Below are 22,575 nucleotides of genomic sequence, written 5' to 3' on the forward strand. Positions count from 1 at the left end.
ACAAGGCAAAAGAATAAAAGTGCTTTATCCATGTGAACACACAATTTGACTGTTGGACAACATGGTCTACAAACTGGAGGCAACAGTCCTATCAATTAAACTGCAACGTATAGTTTTACTTGTTTGTTTTTCTTACAGTAAAGTGCTAAACATGATGGCTCCTTAAATCACTGCAAATAGCTGTTTTGAAATACAGTTACATTTTGTTTTAGTTTTTGTACATCTTTCCCCACTAAGTTAGCCTGGAATATAGTCCACCATGTAAAAAGCTGTTGTGTTCATGTAAAACTGATGCATATGAAATTTCATCAGTCTTCTGTTCCTGGGTCCAACGAATGTAAATTCCTTGGCACAATCCAAACAAGGCCTTTTCTCTCCCAGGCTCCATTATGAGGTAAGTAGATATTTTGTTCTTCTGCAATATGCACAGGGATTTACTAAAACTGCTACTGTGCTTCTCTTAAACCATTACATACTCCAAAGTACACGCAATTAAACAGTGAGACAGTAATTCACTCACTCCCTCATCATATCTGCATGGTTGAAATGATAAATGAGCCAATAGAGACATTCACAAACCACATAGCAGATTTGGACAATGCTACATTACTCTTTAAAATGAGGAAATTATGAAACTTAGAATTGTGTATAACATCAAAACTAGATTTGATAATGTGGATCCGAGTACACTGTGTCTGAGTTTAAGTCAGTTTATAGCTGATTACATGTGGGGATGGGTTGTGATCATGCAGGTTATTAGCTGAATTTTTGACATTTAGATGTCAATTATGCTGGCTTTTGGAATTGGATTGATTTTTACAACAGAATGTCATTATAGCGCTTGCAGTGACATCAAGAACAGAACTTCAGCTTGATCTTCCTCTACAGAAGCTCATTAGAGATTCACATAAGAAAACCAACACGTGCTATTGCCATGGAAACAAGATGGAATATTATGAAGCAGTATAGCCCGTATTCCAAAATAGAGAGGACAAAGTCAGAGCAATTATAGCACAAGACTGACAGGCTTCTTATTTGCAGCCTCTATGGGTCAAAGCAAAACTTAGCTCCTGCTCTTTGAAAGAAAAATCACCAGTGCAGTTTTAGGACACTGGTTTCAATTCCTCCTTTTCAAACACGAAAACTCAAGCCAGTTTAGTTTCTGTTGTATGGGAGGAAGGAGGCCGAATGGAGGCAGAGGCATCACAGCAGGTGTGTAGGTGTGATGAAGTACAAAGAACAGACATCACATAACTGATAGAGGAGTGAGTCAAGTTTAAGCCAGGCAGTGAGGTACTGATAGAACAGAGGTGAGCAAAACCCGCAGAAGCTGAACATCTGGTATGTCATTAAGATACAGAAGAAAGGCTAGTTTCAAATGCAATGGCTAGCCAGTACCAGCGGCCAGAATGCAAAGGATAGCATTTCTTGTGAGTTGCGTTAAAGAGGTGAATCTCATGGTTTCTCATGTTGCCTAGATACAACCTCCTGGTCCAAGATTTTGGACCTCCTGGACATATTGTATGTATACACTATGTAGGCAGTGCAACTTCCCAAGCTTCTGCTTGTGACTACATATGCAGAAAGTTCTTTAAGCCATTTAAAATAGCTCTATCTGGTCTAGAGAGAGTTTTCACCATTCTAAGTTTTGACCCTTGTCTGTGATGATTAGAGTGCTAGCTAGTGAGTATGAATGAATGTATTTTTTTGTGTTTGATGACAATGCCAAAAAATATAGGAATTCTATGCTAATGGAAGCAAGAGCTTAGAGGAAATATTTTACCCTTCATGTAGAAAGCCTGTGATTGCCACTTCATTCACACACACTGGTTTCACATTCCAGCTGAAGGTCTAGGAACCGAGGGTCTATTGTAAACACTTTGAGCAAAGCCACTGTGGGCAAAACATAGCTTAGGAAAGATGAACAAAGAGAGTAATAGGGATTTAAGAAGTCTTTAACAAGCCTTGGGAGGTTGTGCCGTGAGTTTGCCAGTACAGAGAGGTACTGTGAGATTCAAAAACACATAACAGAATGATGAAAGGGAAAAATGCTACGGTACACAGAAAGCTTGTGAGTGTCTACTGAACGAGGCTGTGGGAAGGCTTCCAATGCCTGCATATGAAATGTGCAGTATGCCACTATTTAATTATTCTAAACTCCACAAATTGTCATCCACTTAAGGAGCTCATGTTCCTGCCAAGTTAAATGACTTCAAAACTGATAGGTTACATTCACTGTTTCAACTCTGGTTCATTCTTGACTGGTTCTGTTTTGATTGGAAAAAGAGGATGAAAGACACCGTGATTTTGGGAGAAGAATCTGAATGGAATATGAATTTTTGTTGCAAAATTTTATTCCAGTAAAACATACAAACTTTAATAGTAGCGAGTACCTTTATGAGAAGCAAAATACCAAATACTTTGTTAAAAAGATTATGAGATCAATTTGTTCAATAGCACCAGGCAAAGAGATAAAATGTCATATAGTTGACAAAAATGCTGTAAAATAACAAACATTCGTTCTCATCTTTGCACGTAAATTTTCTTTCCCAAACTGTTAAATACAATTTACTAGTGCTCGCAATTACTTTTTTTTCCCTAAACCTTTTCCGTGCTTTTTTTTGTGTGCATTTGGGCTTTTCTTCGCTTGCTCAGCTTGCAGGACCGCTTTGTGAGCTGCCAGTTCTTCTTGTTTTCTGCGCTCAGCCTCTAGCAGCTTACTTCTGTATGCTTCCCGAATGCTGTGAACTCTGCCTCTTGTTTCATCTAAGGATGCCTAGCCAAAAACAAACAGCAATACCCCCTCAGCACATGAATCTTGATTTCATCACAAGCAACTGCATCCTTCCTGTTATGTTTCACTTTGTGACTCTATAAGTACAAGGTGGGCATCTCTCCTTTTCTTTTTACATGTATTTTTATTGATTTGTCACAGTGACAGAGCTATATGTCAATCTTTTCACCATGAAGAAGAGGAGAAAGTCCATGAAAACCCTTTTTAAATGCTGGCATGATAAGCTAATTGTGTGAAAGGAGGATAGGGCAACAGACTAGTTAGTTACCCATCTGGGTCTAGTCCCTCTTCAGTTACTGGCTTCCTTTGTTGTCTTAAGTCCCATAAAACCTACTTTCCAGCAATTCCAAAATGGCTTAGGAGCTGTAGTCTTTTAAGAGACTAAAGGGGCCTAAATCACATTGACCCTCAATGACACTTAGGGTAAGTGGAACGTGGACACTTCCAAAAACTTCTTCCTTTACATTTCCATCCTGGAAAAGGGAGATGCCTGGATACCTTTATGTAGTTCTCTGTGGTCTACAGATGAAAAAACTTTAAAAGTGCTAATCAGCATGGTATAGAATTGTAGAATCACAGAATGGTTTGGGTTGGAAGGGACCTCAAAGATCATCTAGTTCCAACCTCCCTGCCATGGGCAGGGACACCCTCCACTAGACCAGGTTGCCCAAAGCCCCATCCAACCTGGCCCTGAACACTGCCAGGGACGGGGCATCCACAAGTAGATATGAATATGCATATTCACAAGTAACTCTCATTTTAAATTATACTGTTAAGTACCTTTAATGGACATACTTTCTAGAAAGAGCTGAGGAACTACTCTTAATAAAAATTTGCCCTTTTAATATATGATATGTTAGGCATCCAAAATCATAGCAACATCTGAAAACCTGGACATGCATTCTTAGTAGGATCAGTCAGTCACTGGTAGAGGACTACGGTTCCTTGTAGACTTGTAGTTAAGCAATATAAATCAGGTTGTCTGGGAAATTGTTAAGGAGATGTTTTCAAGTGATTTCTGTAAATACATTAGTTTGATGTAAAGTTATTTTTATTGTCTCTTACCCAGTTTAAAGAGCTCTGAACAGTCACCAGCTGATCACAAGTGGTTATTGTATCACCACTGTGTAACAAAACATTTTGTTCCTGTTGACACTCATGGCTTAAGCCGATTTTGTTAAGATATCTGTACCAATTTCATGTGCAATACATTAGCTGAGTTAATCCTAACAATGGATCCTAAACTAATGCTACCACATGTATTATTAGTACATGTGTTTCTTTAAGGATTAATAATACCATTTGGTTGTTTGTTGCCACCATGCATATTCCAGGAAAACTGTATTCTCTAACTTTGCTGTAAGACACATTAGGAGCAATTCACCCTCCTATGTAAATTATCTTGTTCTTTATTACTTTCCAAAAAGCCCTATACAATTCTACAGCCAACAAACAAACAAACAAAAAGCCAAACCTTGATGCTTTATCTAATATGCATCTGGTCATATATGTCAAATGCTCATTTTATTCTCACTTATAACTATCCTTTTATGGTGACATTCTTAAAAATAGTGCTTTTGCAAAGAGCTGTATCAATAAAATTCTAATAACAACATATTAAGGATGTTGTGTAGTGTTATTATTTTCCCTAGAATCTTTTGTTTTAACCTTTGCCCAAGGAAATTTCAAGCTTGTTCACTGCTTCTAATGATTGGTACTGAATACAAAAGTTTTGAGAATGGTTGATCAAGATATTCATACTAGCGGTGGATATCACAGTAAAAGTTATTGGAAAGTAATCTTGAAAACCTACCTGGAGACTCTCATACATTTCAAGTATATTCTGCTTCAATAAAGCTCTGGCATTTTGTTCTTTTTCTCTCTCTTCCAAAGCCAGCTCTCGAAGTTCCCTAAAACGTCTGATTTTCTCTGCTTTATGCATCTCTTGCTGTTGAATGATAAATTCATTTCTTAGCACAGACTCAGACCTTGTTTTTCTGAAGGAAATACAAAGATATTTGTCTCATTTCTAATACAGTTTTGGGTGGTGTATATTTTGCTTAACACCTATATGCATATATTTGGCTCATGTACTGCAATGTCACCATCGTATGGTTAGATATGGTTAAGGAGTCACTTTTCCTCTGCTTATATATGATGCCAATGAGAAAGTACATTCCTGAGGCCAGGTCTTCTTACATTTGAATGTCTATTTTACAATGTTTGTACAATCATGCTCCTCCTTGAGCATATGAAAAACTCCTACATGTGACACATTTTTAATTTGCAAGAAATATCATATTTCCAGAAGTTTTTGATATTATAATTCAGCATTGAGACAAATGTAATTAATTTTTTTTGCCATTGGCATAATGGCAGCTAAGTGGATAATATATTTTTATAATTGGACTTAAATGACTTGTGTAAAAGTCAAGGAGTTCAAGACAAATGAAATGCTTACAAGACTCAAGCCTGTGGAAGGTATTTTGCCATCTTTTCTACTGTTTTAGTGTTATTCATTTCAATATAACACCAGGTTCCCTTTCAATTTAAAATTAAATTTGAGGATTTTTTCACCATGTTCTAAGGTCTTTTGAAAACCAATGAGCTGTGTAAATGCCACGTTGAATACAAATGGACTTAAACATGAACTGGGTTCTAGCTGCAGCAGAGCAAACATGCAGGTGCCTGTATATTAGCTAGATAGGTTCATAGCAACACATGTAATAAAGAATATAGTTCTTTTGAATAAATAATATAATTGATATAATTATTTCAGTTATTAACTATTATTATTACCCAAACTGCATTTGTTAAATATATTTGAATCTAGCATCAAATGACAAACTTCATATGTACTTCTTTCAAGATGACCACTGAAATAAATATCTTTGCCTGCACATGCATTTTCTTCAAAATTTTATGTCACAGTCTCATTACCTGCAGTGCAGTGATTCAGCTCCTTTGACATGTATTATGCTAAAGAAAGGACATAAATTATAAGTGGATGTAGGAAAACACAGATTTTAAAACACTTCCATGCCAGGAAAATCAAAGCTAAAAACTGTATCTTGATGCCGTCTACTCTTCTGCATTTACTACTACATGATTTTGTGTACACAGCATAAAGGATATATAAAACATGGGCCAGGATTTTCACAGCTTTAACAAGTGTGTGACAGAATTGTAACTTATTTCAATGACATGTGAAGGATAAAGGCTAAATTCACATCAATTATACTGCATCCAATTATAGATAAGATACAATTGCATAAACATATATTGCATTTACTAATTCCTATATATGAAAATCCTTAGCCAGTCTTTCATTTCGGTGATTGAGTGGGACTTAATTGTTCTTGCTGCAGTTTACCTCATGTAAGGACTAAGGTCTATAGGCTCCCATTTTTTTTGCTGCGTTTGTAAGCTTGAGTCAATAGCTGCTTGTGATGCTTCCTCTTCTGTGGTAAGAGAATCTACAACAGAACAGATTAAACTGGTTATTCAGTTATGCTAGGAGGCTCCATCTAAATGCTTCTATGCTTTATTCCTCTTTTGGCTCAGCAAAATGCATTATTAAAAAAGAATATGGACTGGAGAGGATATAATATTTCTGCCTTTTTATTTCCAACACTCGTGATAGAATCAAAGATGCTGCAAAAACCCCCACATATGGTAGAGTGAAATTAATATATGTATTTTAGCTAAATCCACAGTACTCAAGAAGTTTGTAAATCTAAGCAAGAACACCCAATTTAAAGTGCCTAAAGAATGTAAGAACAAGTTCCAATCAGCAAGGAATCACATTCTTTTATTTAAAAAGAAAAATCAATACAAATCTGATTGTTCAGTCCTGGCTGTGGTTTAAAAAAAAAATATATTATCTTTTGGGCAGAGATTTAATTTGGGAAATAACAGTCTAAATAAAAAAGGTCCCATGACAACTTAAAATGGTCATTCTGAAGTCTTAGAATTTTTTTAACCACATGGATAGTAACCATGTCATGCTTTAATGCAGCATTCTCATAATGCAATGACATATCTGATATTAAGCATGCCACTGTGCTGAGCTGTGCTGTGATTATTCCAATGCTTCCTTCTTTCAGTTTGTCTGGATGTGCTGAAAATGCCTTTGAAATTTGATGAGATTTAATGATGAGTGCGGTCGTTTGTTTCCATAAAAACTCTCTTATTACCCTACTAATAGCAGTCATAAATTGAAACATTTAAAAAATATTACTGGAATTTTCTCAGCAAAAATAGGAAGGAAGTTTCTGAGCATTAAAATAAATTACTCTATATATTTATTGTCTATACATAGGCAAATATACCAGCCTTGCCTGTTGGTCTAGAAGGGTGGCATGGACTTTGGAAGTGCCTTAGACACTGCCCATCAGAAAAGTATTCTCCAGAACATAAAAAATCTCATTAAGATACCAAACATTACAGAAATGTTCAAGCACATTATTGCCTATTGCTGCACTCTATGGAACCAAACCGTAACAACTTAAAATCACCGGTGTATCACCTTTTTACTTCGAGAGACTTTGTATTAGATTCCAAATGCTTAGTTTACAATAAAGCTCTTGGTAGACAACCATTAATTTTGAATGTCTTATCCAATAACTTAAAGGAAATAATATTTTTTCAAGTTCCTTTGGAATGCAAGAAGTAACCAACGCTGTGTTTGTTTACGGCATAAGGTGAGGACTACGTCTGTTTTAAGTTCTGAAACACTCCTGGGAGGATTACTTACCTGACTGGAAAAAATACTAATCTTAACAAGTTATATACTAGTCACAGGTTCTAGTTCTATGCACATGAGCCATGACCAGATTGTCACAATCAGATGGGGTATTGTACTTTCTTTTTTGTGATGGCCTGATCTCAGCATTATTCTCAGAAGAAAAGAAACAACAAACGGCCTTGCAGCATGCACCCAGTTCAAATTTTCATCAGAGTTCGGTAATTGCCGGGGAATACAAATGAAGAAACCATAGAAGTTGTGACCACTAAATAAAATTAAACAACACTTATGGAAGCTGCAAGGAAGCCCATGCTACTCAGTATGCACTTTTTGACACCTCATTTCCAGAGCACTGTCCATGAAGAGTTTCCATGAACATTAACACATCAGAAATGCCCATTAGAAATAGTAGTGTCTTACTGACATGCTGTTTCAGCTGCTAAACAATTTTTTGATGTTTCTACACTAATGATCTCTGGTATCCTACTTGGAACTGAGGGATTAGATATTTTCCATTGAACTTCCAAAAATTTCAGGTTAATTTAGGGTTAGAATTCTAGTACAGAAGGACTGTCTAAAGTTTGCTTATGGGTAACTTGGCAGCCTCCAAGAGCAATGAGGCTCTATCTGTGTTTGAAAATGGAGCAATGACACAACTGAAAAAAAAGGGGGATAGAGAAGATAGAGACAAAGCATGCCATTGTGCATTTGGACACCTTAATCCGGGCTGTTCTATTCATTTACTACCAGTATTTAATGCAGAAATTTCTTCCAAGGAGATGAACATGTTGAACATGATGAACCAAAGACATGGTTGACAGAAAGTTATACACTTACCTCTTTTTCCTGAACTAGGTGTTAAACTGGCAGTCTCAGTCCCAGCTATGGGCTCCTCTGAATCTCTCACAGCATACTTATTAATAAACCGCATGCGTTCCTGAAAAGCCTAGAGTTCAAAGTTTTAATCCAGATAAGAAAACTTCTACTGCATACTTTACATCCCAAAGAATGTTCAAAAGTAGGAATCTATAACTAGTCAATAAGAAAGAAAAACTTGAAATCCAGTGAATGTGAGATAATGAGGGTACTTCATATTACCGGTGAGTATATTTCACTGGTTTGATCTGTGAAAACATCACCTCTAACAACAGGAATATCATTAGTGAGTCACTGGGGAAAAAAAAAAGATAAATGTAAGAGGACCACATTACATGTCAGAGTCATATTCAAGCCATCTCTCCAATAGATTTTTCTGAAATAATAACCTGTCAACATCAAGCATCCAATTTTTCTAGCAATATTTTGGAACCTTTATTTGTTTAGTTTTAATGTGTTGTGTAGAGGAGCTATAAATTAGCATTAGCACTTAAAGTTCATCTTTAATTTATATCAAGTGTGCCTTGAGTATATGAAGAAGTACCCCTAAGTAAACCTTTGTGAGACAGTAGTTCAGTAAAATGAAGAATAGGCAGCACACTTTGAACAGTTTCACTCCACTCAATGCATACTGGCTATATTTAGTAAGTACCCCAATGAGAAAATGATGCTGCCAATAACAAACCTAACACCAGAGTGCAGTATGCAATTCTGCATGGGGCTGGAATCAGAAAAGATGCCAGGGTTCCCACTGAATCAGTCCTGAGATGTTGGATACTTACACTAAAGGTCATCATGCAATGAAATACTGGAAAATCACTGGTCTCTGTGCAGTTTAAAATGATCTTTGGATTTTAAAAAACCCAACCAAACAAAAGAAACAAATCCTGAAAAGCAAGGTCTGTTTCCTTATAGCTGAATATATGGTCAGAATACATTCAGCTACTGCACCTCCTTAGGGAAATACCTCTTCCTCCTAGGAGCCCCTATAGCCTGGTGATTTAGTCTTCCTCCCAAGAAATGGGAGCTATGGGTCCAAACCCTTTCAGATTCAATGATCTTTGATGCCAAAAACAGGCATCACTACTTCTGCCTGTCTTTTCAGACGATGACTTGGGCTCACTGGACTTTCTCTTAAGGGCTCAAATTGCCAGAATAGACGGAGAAGCCAGAAGTCAGCCTGGAGTCAGGCACCTAATTCCCAGAGTCACAGGGCACGTGACCCCTGGAACGGGCAGACCTTGGGCCTCGGTGATCAGGAAGAAAGGAGAAGGGAAGCTCCTTAGTCTGGATATCAGACCCCCAAGTTAGACCTTTTTTTAATGTATTACATATAGTTGCTGCAATTTTCTTATCAATGGCTGTTTTAGAAAAATGTCACAGACCTAAGGGGCTTTTAAAATGGAACCCTTTAGCTGTAATTCAGTTGATTTTCTGAACAAAAAAGGCAACGGTGATAGAACCAGCATCCTGAAGAGACTCTTTACACATCAAAGGGGATTCATTTCCAGCTAATCTTTAGGACGCTGTACTAGCATTTTCAGTCTCAGCACAGCCAATCAAAGCTGCAGAGTAACGCATCTCTCCTTAGATCAGAATTTAATAAAGTAGTGGCAGAAAAATTTTTGAGCTTTGGGTACACTGAACAGAACTGGGAAAATCTGTAAAATCTGAGAAAAAGTGTAACTGGGAAGAGCCATGTCTGAGGTTCATTTCTGAAAGGTAATATAAAAAAAGCAAAATGCTTCTGAGCTGGGGTTTCTGGCCAAATATCCCTCAATGGTCAGTGCTGGTGGTGGTGATAGGGGATGACTGTCAGGTAAGTTTAAAGACTGCACTTTGTTCTTTCATTTTCCTTTTTTGGTAACAATGCTTCCAATTCTGAATCACCAGTGCAACTTTTTGCTTTGCTAGAAATAACTTGTATTATTTTTCCATCTTAAGCATACGTCATGTCAAAAGAGCCCAGCTGCAGCTGACAACTGAGTTAATATTGCTTCTCCAAACCAGTGAATTCATACACAGCAGCATGTACAGGCTCATGGATAACCTGAGATCCTCAATGAATGTGGGAATCCTGGTGGCCAGGGACAATTTCAGTGATGATATGGCCAGGTGCCAATTCTTCAAGATAAATCTTTTTGGCATGTTTATAACAGTGTATTTCTCACTAGAATCTGTTCATGCTAAACATTAAACTTGTCACAAGTAGCAGCTTTGCAACTGTGTAGAGGTAGTGGGTTTTCTAAGGAGAAACTTTTCTGTTTTGTAAAGTTGAAATTAAAATCTCAGTGATCTACAAAAGTCTAAAGGAGATGATCCGGATTCCCACCCAGAATTCATGCACACAATCACTTTTGATTCTGTAACGTGTGTAAAATTTCCTATCTTCCACAGAGTGGTGAAAAGGACAGACACATGAAGTCAGATCTCTGCTGTGGCAACTGCTCTACCATCACAGCAGTTCCTGGAACCTGTGAAGAAACATTACTGCAATGATTGCACTCTGCTATTACCTTGATAGCTCTTCCTGGCTCTGCAGACTCCCATGCTTGTTTCATGGCTTTGATCTCATCTGCTCGCTGGGTGTCTTTCTTCACCTCCAGAACATCTGCCTCTCTCTGCTCACTAACTAGACGTAAAGTCCAGTACGGTTTGTTTGAAGCAGCTTGCTGAAAGTGAAGTATGATAAACATAATGTATTCATCAGTATACATCTACTACTGCTATTTAGGATAACATTATGTTTCTGTATCCTGGTAATTTTCCTGACTGATATACATTATACCTTGATAGACTTTGACATGCATTACCATGCAATGGCTGCCAAAAGAAAGGAAAATTACTTTGCGATGTCTAGAAGCTCTTTGAAGTATTTTGTTTATGTGCTTCCCCCCCAATCCCATACGACATGCTCCACACTCCCAGTTCTTCTCAATAGTCTGTCTGAACAAGAGTATTTTGTAGCGATTATTGTCTTATCTTTCTGTCAAGTTTTTTTCCTTTCCTTCCCTTCTTTCCTTTCCTTCAATCCACAAGCTTTTTTACTAGAACTCTTATTATACTTAACTAGGCTTTTTGTGTAGAAATAAATCTTGTTCTGTCTTATGAGGCATCTGGTTCTTTCCAATCACTTCCCAAATTCTCTAAACCACCTTAACGCATGGCATCTCCAGAACTGTAGGGTACAAGTAGTGCTTCAAGTGTAGGACACTATTCTGCTGACTGACCAATGAATGAGATATTATGCTGCATATATTTCTGGAAACCATCCCATCTGCAGAAGCTTTAAGCCCAAGAGTTAGAAGTAGAAATAGGACTTCAGCTTTTATTTGAGACTAAAGGTGGGCATCTTCTTTATCTGGAAGAAGTTCCATCTTGAAATTTGCATTTGTTTTCGTGGCAGACTGAAGAACTCCCAAGAGCTACCATCCCAGCACCACTAGCGTACCCCGTCATTGGAGCTGAAGGCAGAACTCTGACACAGCCTGAAGCTGCATTGCATTTCTGTGGCCACCAATCCCAACTGCAGCCACTCGGACTGCTCTGAAAGAAGGGTTAAGGCACGATTCCGGAACTCTATATAAAGTAGGTGTGGATGTGAATCATAGGAAAGTTTGCTGTGCAGCAGGTTCAGTCAGCAAAACAATTCAGTAGACAGTTCTTCATGAAAAACTGTGGAGATGCCCTCCCCTTGAACTACCTGCCATGAGGCAGCAAAATTCCCAGCAAAAGCAATACCATGAAAGGAGGAGCTACCAGTTTCTTCTTGGCCTTCCATTAATCTGTTTGCAATCCATAAAGTCAATTATTCCTTTTAAGGCATACAGGCTGGCAGTAGCCTTTCGGTCAGCCACAGAGCACTCAGATTATCCCACCACAGATGAGACGAATTTGCAAGTAGGTACCAATTTTTTCTGCCGTTGCATGTCCGCAAGCTAACGACAATTGTGACATACGAAACAGAAACTGACTATAGGGGAAAGACCTATTTCATCTCCCTGGGAACCCATGAAAAACACTACGATGAGTGGTTAATGGGACATGACTATGGTGAATTCATGGAATTTAATAAACTTTCAGCAGAGACAGAAACTAGAGCAACAAAAGGAACAAGCAGTATTTCCCTTACACATAAACAAAGAAATGAGCACATTACATTTCTAAATGCAGGATGCATGTCTGTTACATGTGTAATTCAATCTCTATCAATCAGGTGTAAAGCTAAAAAGGTGGCTAAGAAGGGCATAGAGAAACGCAAGGGATACACTAGAAGTGCTAGTAATATTGAATTGCAGACCTGAAAATATCATAACACTCAGTGCAATGATGGCACATGCAACAAATCCAGTTTCTTGGATTTGTTCTCACCTGAGATTCAGGTTGAGATGCAAGGGATACAAGTGATCCTCTTTCTTTATTGGACTTCTCTTTTTCTGTCTTCTCAGATGCTTTTTCTTTTGATTTTCTGGTTGCTTTAGGAATACTTGCAGACTTTTGTCCTTCACCATTATTGAGTATTAGGGGAAAGCCATGCTCCTCGTGCTTTTCCCCATGTACTATTCAGATGGAGTTATGATGCATGATGAATTAGACGATACCATTGTCATCCATATATATATTTCCCCATATAATATCCAGAGTGGAATAACAGCACAAAACAGCCAGCCATACAGAAAGACAAACAAAAGTCAATTAGTTGACATTTTCAAGTACCTCACTAACATTTACTGTTGGACTGAGAAAGAATTTGGGGACAAAACAACTTTTAAAAATAGAATTACAAGGTGGACATATTGTGACAGCCTTATCCGTCCTAAAAAGCACTTTACCCAGGGCTTAACTGTGAGTTTGCCAAGATCACTGCACATCAGTCACTGTGGTGTTGCCTTGTGTATGGGTCAGTCCAAAGACTGCAATGTACAGAATCATAATCTGACTCTTATTCCTCTTATAGAGTGTCATACAATCTCTGTCAGTGTTATGCACCATGCAGGTGAGAAGCTCAAAGTACGCAATGTCAGTGCTGTCTCACTGTCTCATATCCTTGTAAGCCTGAGAGTGGGAAGAGCAGAAGGGAAGATACAGCCCACCAAAAATGTAAGGAAGTTAAGGCAAAGAAACATATTTCAGACTTTATACGTATTTAAGAAATTCAGAATTATCATTCTCAGAACTATCTGAGAACATGTTGGATTAATTATTTTATCAGTACATGTGTATGCTTTATGTATGCTATATGCTTGAATTAAAGATGCTGAGAATTTATATTTGTAACACTTCCTCTGCACTGTCTTAGCTGGTGGGAGCTGTTAAGACTTTTTTCATGCCATATTCATGTTAAAATAAATGAATAACTAAATAGAATCAATACAATCAATAAATCAATAAAGCCTGTAGTAGCATATACCTTTAATAGCATAGGGAACATGTCAACTGAAACAACTTGGAATGAACTCACACCACTATGAGAAAGATTAAAAATCTGAGTCTGAAATGTCTGTTTGCCTCCACCTTCATACTGCTCAAAACATTAAAACAAATCCTGACAACCTAGATTTAGTCAATACAATAAAACAAGGGATTTCTCTTAGAAAAAAGAGGAAATGAGTGACCGTTTTACAAGCTGACTATAATAACAAGGTATCTTTCACTAATGCTGAGCTTTTCTAATCTCTTTCCACTGAGGACAAATCACTGTGCTGCATGATTTGATCCAAAGTCCGCTGAAGATATTCCACTGGCTTTAATAATCTTTGGATCAGATCTGCAGTGTCATGGCTGAGGTTATATGGATATATAAAATTACAAATATTAAATATATGGAAACATTTATGATACATATATAACTACACATGCAAATATATATTATATCATATATATGTCTATTACGTCATACATTATACATGTGTTTATGTATAAATTGTATTACTCTCATTTCCTCATGCTACTTAAATAATGTACAATGGAATCAAAGTGTTAAACTTAAATTGATTCAATGCTACCAAAGCATACATTAAAGAATGAAAGCAAAAAATAAAGTGGTCTCCTAAAATATTGAAGATACTAAAACAACTCCAGAGGAAATGTAAGTATAAAATAAATAGTGATGACATTATTTGAAGTTATAATATCATTACATAAATGGCTTTCCATTTAATTTCACATTATCATAACATATTAGCACCATAAATCAGGCTGGTGTACATGCATTATTCAGTGAATTATTAATTTTTAAAGATAAATTAATTATTGTTTATACAAACACTCAAGAGACATTCAGTGTCATTAGCTAAATGATATCAGACAAAGACTTTCTATGTCATGAGATACCACAAGCTTTGTCTGGCTTCTATAAATATTTTACAACTCTGAATTTTAACATTTTGGTGCTCGGGATTTATTGCATACACTGAGAAGTTAGTAAATAACAAACAAGTATGTGAGATGATGACAGGGCTAAAATGAGGTATCCTGCTTTAACTCCTGATACGGCAGCTTAGGACAGGACTCAGCTAAGAGTACGCTGCCCTGTCGGGGTTCCCCCAGCCCTCCTCCTGCCCTCAGCAGAGTGGGCAGTCTCTCTGGCTTTGGGACCATCCTCCAGCTATCCCCAGAGGAGGCACTGTCTGCGGTTTGGCAATATAGTATGCAGCCCACTCTGACTCCGAGGGATACGTGAGTAGTTCCCCGGGGCTTTACCGAAGGCCAAAGCCAAGCAAATGTGTTGTATGGGGTGTGAGGAGAAGGAAGGCGAGGAGATGGTACAAAAAGCAAAAGGCCATGGCTGAATTCTAGCTCACAGCTTATGCATCAATCATCACAAACTCTCGGTGGCAGTTATTGTATATGTATGACTCCAAGAAAAGTTTGGGCATCACACCAGTTGGCAGTGATGACAAACAGCTGACAACAACTTATAAAATTACCTTCTTGACCACTTTTGAATCATTTACTCAGGGATTCTTTTACTCTAATGCCAGAAGGGACCACAGTGTTCATCCAGTCTGATGTCCTGTCTATGACAAGCTAAATAATTACACCAAATTATTCCTATCTGAAACTCAGAATTTCTGAGATACAACAATTCTCTTTTTTAGGCAAGATAGACAGCTACTCCTGATTTATGAAATACAAATTACAGAGAATGTATCTTATTCATAGGTAAAATACAGAAGAGTCTTTCGAAGATTATTTAAAAAAAAAAAAAAAAATCATGCTCCCACTATCTGAAATAAGCTCTAAGCTTTTAGTGAGATTACTCAGTAGTTGGCAGAAATGACTGTTACTTGCCCCATGAGACACTTTCAGATTTGGTTAGGAAATGACCGAGAAGGTCAGATGTTGTTTTTCGGGTCTCTGGCTGGACCCTCAGAAGGATTCCAGACAGGTAGTAACATCAAAAATATTTCCAAAGTTGGGCTCATCCAGACACTAAAGTTGCAGTAAAACCGCACCAGGATAGAAGAAACCACCAATGTGGTTGCAGTAGTAGGGTGGGGTTAGAGCATTGCTTGGAGGTCTACAGGTCTTTAAACTCTTAGCACTATCGTGTATCCTCTGTGACCTCTTTTTTCACTGAACACCAGGCAAGTGATTAATCACTACGGACAGGCAAGGTTGGAAAGAGATAGATGGAGAACTGAACATCCTGTGAAACATCTCATGAATCCTGCCCTTGACACGAGCCAACAAGTTCTCCTGCGGGAAGAGAAAAACCTGTGGGAGAAACTTTCCCAGCTCTGGAGAAAAAAAGGAATATTCCAAAGGACATTGCCCCTCCTGCCTTTTCAAACCTACCTCTACCACCTGGGTTGGGTGCCCTATCTCCCCCTGCTCTCCCAGTTGGACAGATAGCCTTCTCTCATCAACACCTAATACTCTTGAGTTAACTTCAGGCAATATATGAAATGCATGATGCAGTCAGCATTCAGTGCACACTGACGATTCAACTCTAGGATGTGACAGTTGCACAATAAAACTTCTGATCTTACTACAAGAAAAGTAAAACCAAAGAACCCAGACAGACAATAGCTGAAAATCATATATATAAAACAAATTTTAAGATAATTTTGTTCACTCGGTCAAGCAACTTAAAATGGTATTAGCCATTGCAAGATTGCCTGCTAATTTTTCCTCTTTTACACAAGAATTATGATCCAGACCTTACTTTTTTTCACAATTGTTCATTGAAGTCTTGCCCCATTAACAGTTCCCAATGGAAGAAAAAAAAAAGGAAAAAAAAAGAGAGAAAAGAGTGAACACTGTATAAATAATACACTATCTGGCACTTTCTAATATCTGTGTACTTGGGTTTTCCTGGTTAATGTCTTTTTAATGTTTTGTTTCTGCAATGTGCTCTTTAATAAAACATTTAATGAGATCTCATATATAATAAATATGACTAATATTACTCATGAAATAATTTTTGCTAACAAACACAGTTCTTTTTACAAATACTGCCAAGCTGCAGTATTAAGGATTTTGAAGAAAGAAAAGAATAACAAATATCAACAAATACAAAATTATCATAGTATATCTGTTTGCTGGACAACTTATTTCTCAAAAAAATGTTCTTAATAGATATTTGTAATAAAGGTGAATATCAATAGTATATTAGTATGGATCTTTATTTAAAGGGAGACTAATTTAAAAGACTTTAGTAAATGCTAATACAAAGCTGAAATATGCTTTTGCCATGATAAATTAGCTTTAATATAAAACTAACTCCAGATGGCACTGTTGTCTTACATGAAAAAGTGATACCTGAAACGGTGAAAATTTGCTGCAGGAATTTTCCACCTGGCTCACTGCAGCTTTCTTAAAAAATCACATGGTGAGAGGATGCCTTTTTGGTAACACACTAACATTGCTATAATATGAATTGTGTGTTTGACAACTGGTGCTGGCAGCTTTAAATGGTAACGCTCAGTTTTCAAATTGCTTTAACACTAGTTCACAGTCAGAAAAAGATTCAAATATTAAATGTTGTTTTTTCGAAAATACTTAGCTATAGTAAGCATTCCAGATAAACATTGCTGTTAATAGGGGTACATAAAATAAATGCTAAGTAGTAAATACAGTAAGTGTTGGTCTTTAAACTTTATGATATATGTTAGTTTTAAACTCTGTTGGCGGCTTGAGCTATCTGTCGGTATCCTTGTACGAACAGAAACACCCAGTTAATATGAACTATGAAATGGATTCAGGTTACTTTGAAAACAGCAATTATGAGAAGACACAGAAATCACAACATTTAAAAAGAATCCTAAGAGAAAAGTATTCGTTATCACTGGCTGGCTCGAGACTGGTTGACTGGAAATGAGCCAGAGCGTGGGTTAACATGGAGAAGGAAGCTATGAACTGGAATACTGCTGCCTTGAGCTAAACATGAGAATACTCATGACATTGACAAGCTGCTGTAGTAACAGATGAGAACTGGTGAAGAAACTTAGAAACTTTTGTGAAGAATGCAAAAAGCAGGTGAAATAACCACTAAAAATGCTGTCTTTGTACAGGCCTGTAGGGCTACATGACATAGCTCCTCAAATGTTAGCTGAAAAAAAACCTGCAAAAATCTCAAATGTTGCCCTCAATACAAGAAAAGAAATAATATATGTCAGCAATTACCACTGATGAATCTAACTTCAGTCCGGGGTAATAGAAATTTTAAAACAACAACAACCAGACATTAAAAAGAAATATGTAACCAGAGTAAGAAGTGAGAAATACCACTAATAAATAAAGATCAAATATTTCTAAAAAAATTTAAGGGTATTAGCAAGTGTATATATATGAGGAAGGACAATGCAAATAATTTATCCTTTCTCATACTTTAAAATTGAGTTACAGAATTTTAACGTTAATGACGCAGGAAATTTACTGAGTGCTGGAACTGGGGTGGAATTTTAGGTTCTGCAGGAATCTAGAGGCGAGAGCACAGGGGAGGCAGCTACTGGGACCTGTGAAGTCCTGGTCAGCTGCCTCTGTGTGTGTGTGTGTGTATGTGCACACGCACATGTGTGTGTGATGGTGTGCAACAGGAGCTGGAGTAGGGCTGCAGCCTCAGCTGCACATATGGGATCCAGAGGCCAGCTACTGGGCAGACCAGGTGTCTAAGCCCAGCTACTGGAGGGATCCACCTTATATACACACATCATACACACACACATATAGTCTCACTACTGGACTTCCATTCCATCCAGCCAGAGCGGGGAGCAGGATGAGGCCATTGGTGCTGTCTGTGTTTGTGTGAGTGCTCTGAGTGTCTTTCTGTGATTAGTGTGCTGGCAATGTATGAAAGTATATACATAGTGTGTAAGTGTGCTCTGTGTGAGTGTGCCTGCTGGGACTACATCTTCAGCCTCGCTACTGGTTGGACCTGGGATGTGGAGTGGCAGCAGCCTCACCTCTCGTGGGCTGTTGGATCCAGCATGATAAATTTTCCTCTAACATAATTAAGATCTAAATCATTCTGTGTTGCCCCAGTGGTAAAAGGAGAAGCAAATATGAGGGAGTTATCTATTTTCTAAGATACTGACTAGTATTCTAACTGCTTTTAATATGTGTTGGGTTTTTTTTCTGTCCCTTAACAAGAAATGCTAAGAGAATCTGGAAAAAAAGAAAAGTTTCTGTAATTTCTCTGTCCCCTTCCTAGCTCGAGTGCACAGCCTGTCCTTGGGACATTTCCTAGTCTTGCCTCCTGCCTAAATTCTTCTCCCAGCAGAACAGAAGTAATACATATCCCAAACCAGGCCTCTTTTTCCCTCCTGTCAATGCACGTTCTTAAATTATCAGCAAGCACATTTCCCTAGTTTCAGTAGAAACTTCTATGTTTGGATGTACTTTCTGAGGGCACTGTGCTTTTATATTACACTTCATCGGTCGCTCTGACTGTAGAAGCAGTCACACTTCTACAACTCTTCCACGTGCCTCCCATGAAGCTTGGCCCTAACAAGCTCAAGTGAGTTTTGCAGAGTATTCTCTGTTTTCTTTATAATTTGTGAACTGAAGGTACAGAATCATGCAATCAATCTTTATTTCCCTGAACCACAGAACAGAGCTTTGTTGCTTAATTATTTCACTCAAGCAGTGAATAAAAGCCATATGGTCTTAGCTTGTAGCAATATAACTTTTTTTTTTTTTTTTTTAAATCAGTAACATGAGCATTTGACTAAATACATATTTAGATCAAACCAACCTTTGAGTTCATTTTTCTCCATTTCTTTCAGTGCCTGAACAAACAGAGACTGACTCTCAGTAAGTGGCCAACTATTATATAGCACCAATGCTTGTATGACATACTTGTGAGACTGTGAAAGAAAATGCAATATGTTAACATGCTGAAGACATAACAATTATAATAAGCATTCAAAAGTCTTGTAGGTGAGTAAACTGCCAGCTACTGAACTCAACAAATAAAACACATAATTAATTTACAAGCTTGCACATTACAGTATTCAAAAGAAGCTTAAAAAATTAGTGTTAATTCCACAGATTTTATTTTAATTCCTGTGAAATTAAACAATTACTCATGTGTTTTTCAAGTGAAACTAAACTGGGCTGTACAATAAGGAGCTACATTCCTTTAAGATTTCCATGTAACTTTCCTATGTATGCCATGTGCTAAAACAAATACTTTTGTCTTTGATTTTAAGACGTACTACAGGGCTTTCAACCCTAATACTAGCACTCAGTAATGTCTTAATTTGAGGCAGAGGTGACAGGGTCCATGGGTTATTTTAAACATTGTATTACACTAAACAGGAAATATTTTCTTTAAAAATTGTTTTCCAAGTTCTAAAGCTGGTTCTGAGTCAAAGGAAGAACTCTGGAATTTATTTCTCAATTTTACTTTTTTTCCTTGGAATATCTTGCTGCAATTGACCTCAATATCAGCGAAAATCACAGTAGAGAAACACTTGGAAATAGAGAAACAAGAACTGTTTTACAAAATAAACATTATTTTTCTAAGATGAAAAATAATACTAGGCAAAGTCAAGAAAAATCCACGTTTTTGACCTTCATCTCTGAGAAACTTGGATAAGTAGCAGCTATTGTGTGTTACTAAAGTTTTCAGCTGACTGGCAATAGGCATTTCTCTATTAAAAATATTAATGATGGCTGTCTCTTACATCATATTTCAAAGAAAATTCACATTGAAGCATCAGAAGTTTAACTTCCTTTGTGGTAGTTTTTAGCCCTTAGGTGAAAGTTATACTATTCTTGAATTGGATTTGGCAAATGAAGAACATTTAAAGATTGAATATATCACCTTGATTTGAAAACAAAAATAACCCCTTGTTAGTTGGTTATTCATATATGTACATTATCCTTTCTCCATAGCCAGTCAGAAGCTACCAACAATCTTAATTTTGGATTCCTTGTTCTTGCCTCAGGATATCAAATCTCCACATGTACCAAAAGAATTATCAATACCCCTTCATTGCCTGGATTTGGTTGCTGGGGTTTTGGGTGGTTTTGGGTTGTTGGGTGTTTTTTTTTTTCAAATCCCAGTGATTTGGAATGTCTTACTTGTCGTGGACTTCCATCATTATTTTGAAAGCTTTCCAAGAGGGAAGACTCATTTTCTAATATAGGTGGACCTTCTTGTACAAGTCCTGGCTTGAAAGAAGTTTTGGTGTCCTTTGAAGACGAAATATGACCCTTTTTTTTGGATCCTCCAGTTTCTGATTCCTTCTTTGTACTACTTTGAATAATCTGGGTTTTGCTTGCTGCAAGATGATAAAAAACATCAGTGTTAATTTCCAGAAAGTCTATGAATTGTTGGTATGAAGTAAACAGATGCCTCCAGAAACTGTAAGAAAGAAGAATTGCCATAGTCAATTTTCTCATGCTGTATTATGCTCACAAGGTTCCAATTAAAATTATGCTTATTCCAAATACCATCCTGATTTCATACTGCATGCAAATCACAAATCTCTTCAAAGTAAATAATGAGAAATTTGAAAGGCTGTACGTATAATTGTTGTTACACTTTATAAAGCAAATATTTTTTTTTCCCCCAAACCCCATGCTTCTTTCCTGCACTAACCACCACAGCACTATGCTATGTATTACATAATACGGATAGCCTTGTACTCTGTACGATGGGATCTCAGTGTAGCTAGCCTAATTTAATAAATTTTATGCACCTACTGGAAGGAGAGGAGTGGTGCACTGGCCACAGTTCTGGCAACTCCCACCCTTACAGAAGCCTCTGATGTCAACCTGACACAAAGATCATAGCTGGCTGAAGTTTAGAAAAAGCCGGTCTTGAAAGGAGTTATAAAACTACTTGTGGTCTATCATTTATGCAGTTACATCATTGTCTCCTGAGGAAGGTATTAATGTGGAAAAACTGTGAAACCAGGAATGTGCTAAAGAAGGGCTGTAAGAAGTATTAATCGAGAAAACAGAAACTTGGTTTCACAGAAGGCTTTACTCTTCCCAAGGTTTATTGTAGAAGCAAAGGATGATAGTGTATCATTGCAACACTTCAAAAGAAGAATGTACAGTTTCATGCAGGGAAGTTCACTGGAGTTGATGGAACTATTAGACCATTAGATTCAGCAAAATTTACTAGTGGTGTGTCAATGTATACATGCTAAATAAAAGGTTAAGTGTGCCACTAGAAACTCAGAGGGAGTCAGGAAACGTTTCTTATGGAAGTCAAATGCCAGGGATCACTTGCTATCGCATCTTTCCTCTGCATAAGGCAGCGCTTCCTTTTTCCCAAGAAAATCAGTAGAAGTCAGGAAATGAAAACAAGACCTTGCAGAGATGCTTTCTTCAAAATGTCTCAAACTCCTAATCACAAGCTATGAGTTGTTTTTCTGCATGACATTCAGAATTTTTAGCACCTGAGCTATCCCTCTTGCTGTCCCTGTGGTAAGGAGGCCTCTGAGAGAGAGTTGAAGGATGACAGTACTTGGTTTCTCCTAACCTGTTTTTTAGAACGATGCAACTCCATGGGTGTGGTTTTGTAAGAGCTATGCCTAAGCAAGCCTGTATCAGTGGAATAGTTTCACACTCAAATAGAGCCTGCTGAGCTTTTCATGTATCGGTTAGCTCCCCATGCTGTGAAGGTGAGATGATACATAACTGATAGTGGTTAGATTATCAAGTCTGTCATCAGAGGGAATGAAAATCATGAGGT

General features: G+C 37.4%; 1 protein-coding gene across 1 annotated transcript in view; it reads right to left on the reverse strand.

The window, feature by feature from the left end:
- Positions 1-2,377: 2,377 nt before the first annotated feature.
- ADGB (androglobin) overlaps positions 2,378-22,575 on the reverse strand; it is a 115,125-nt gene continuing 94,927 nt past the window's right edge. The window contains exons 28-35 of the mRNA XM_075748459.1: positions 20,952-21,151; positions 19,618-19,729; positions 12,789-12,976; positions 10,934-11,089; positions 8,379-8,487; positions 6,168-6,270; positions 4,608-4,791; positions 2,378-2,776 (exon numbers count right to left, since the gene is read on the reverse strand). Of these exons, the coding sequence (XP_075604574.1) occupies positions 2,585-2,776; positions 4,608-4,791; positions 6,168-6,270; positions 8,379-8,487; positions 10,934-11,089; positions 12,789-12,976; positions 19,618-19,729; positions 20,952-21,151 (1,244 nt within the window). The 3' untranslated portion in view covers positions 2,378-2,584. The remainder of the gene's footprint in view (positions 2,777-4,607; positions 4,792-6,167; positions 6,271-8,378; positions 8,488-10,933; positions 11,090-12,788; positions 12,977-19,617; positions 19,730-20,951; positions 21,152-22,575) is intronic.

This window comes from Balearica regulorum, chromosome 3, assembly GCF_011004875.1.
Source record: "Balearica regulorum gibbericeps isolate bBalReg1 chromosome 3, bBalReg1.pri, whole genome shotgun sequence".
Taxonomy (NCBI): Eukaryota; Metazoa; Chordata; class Aves; order Gruiformes; family Gruidae; genus Balearica; species Balearica regulorum.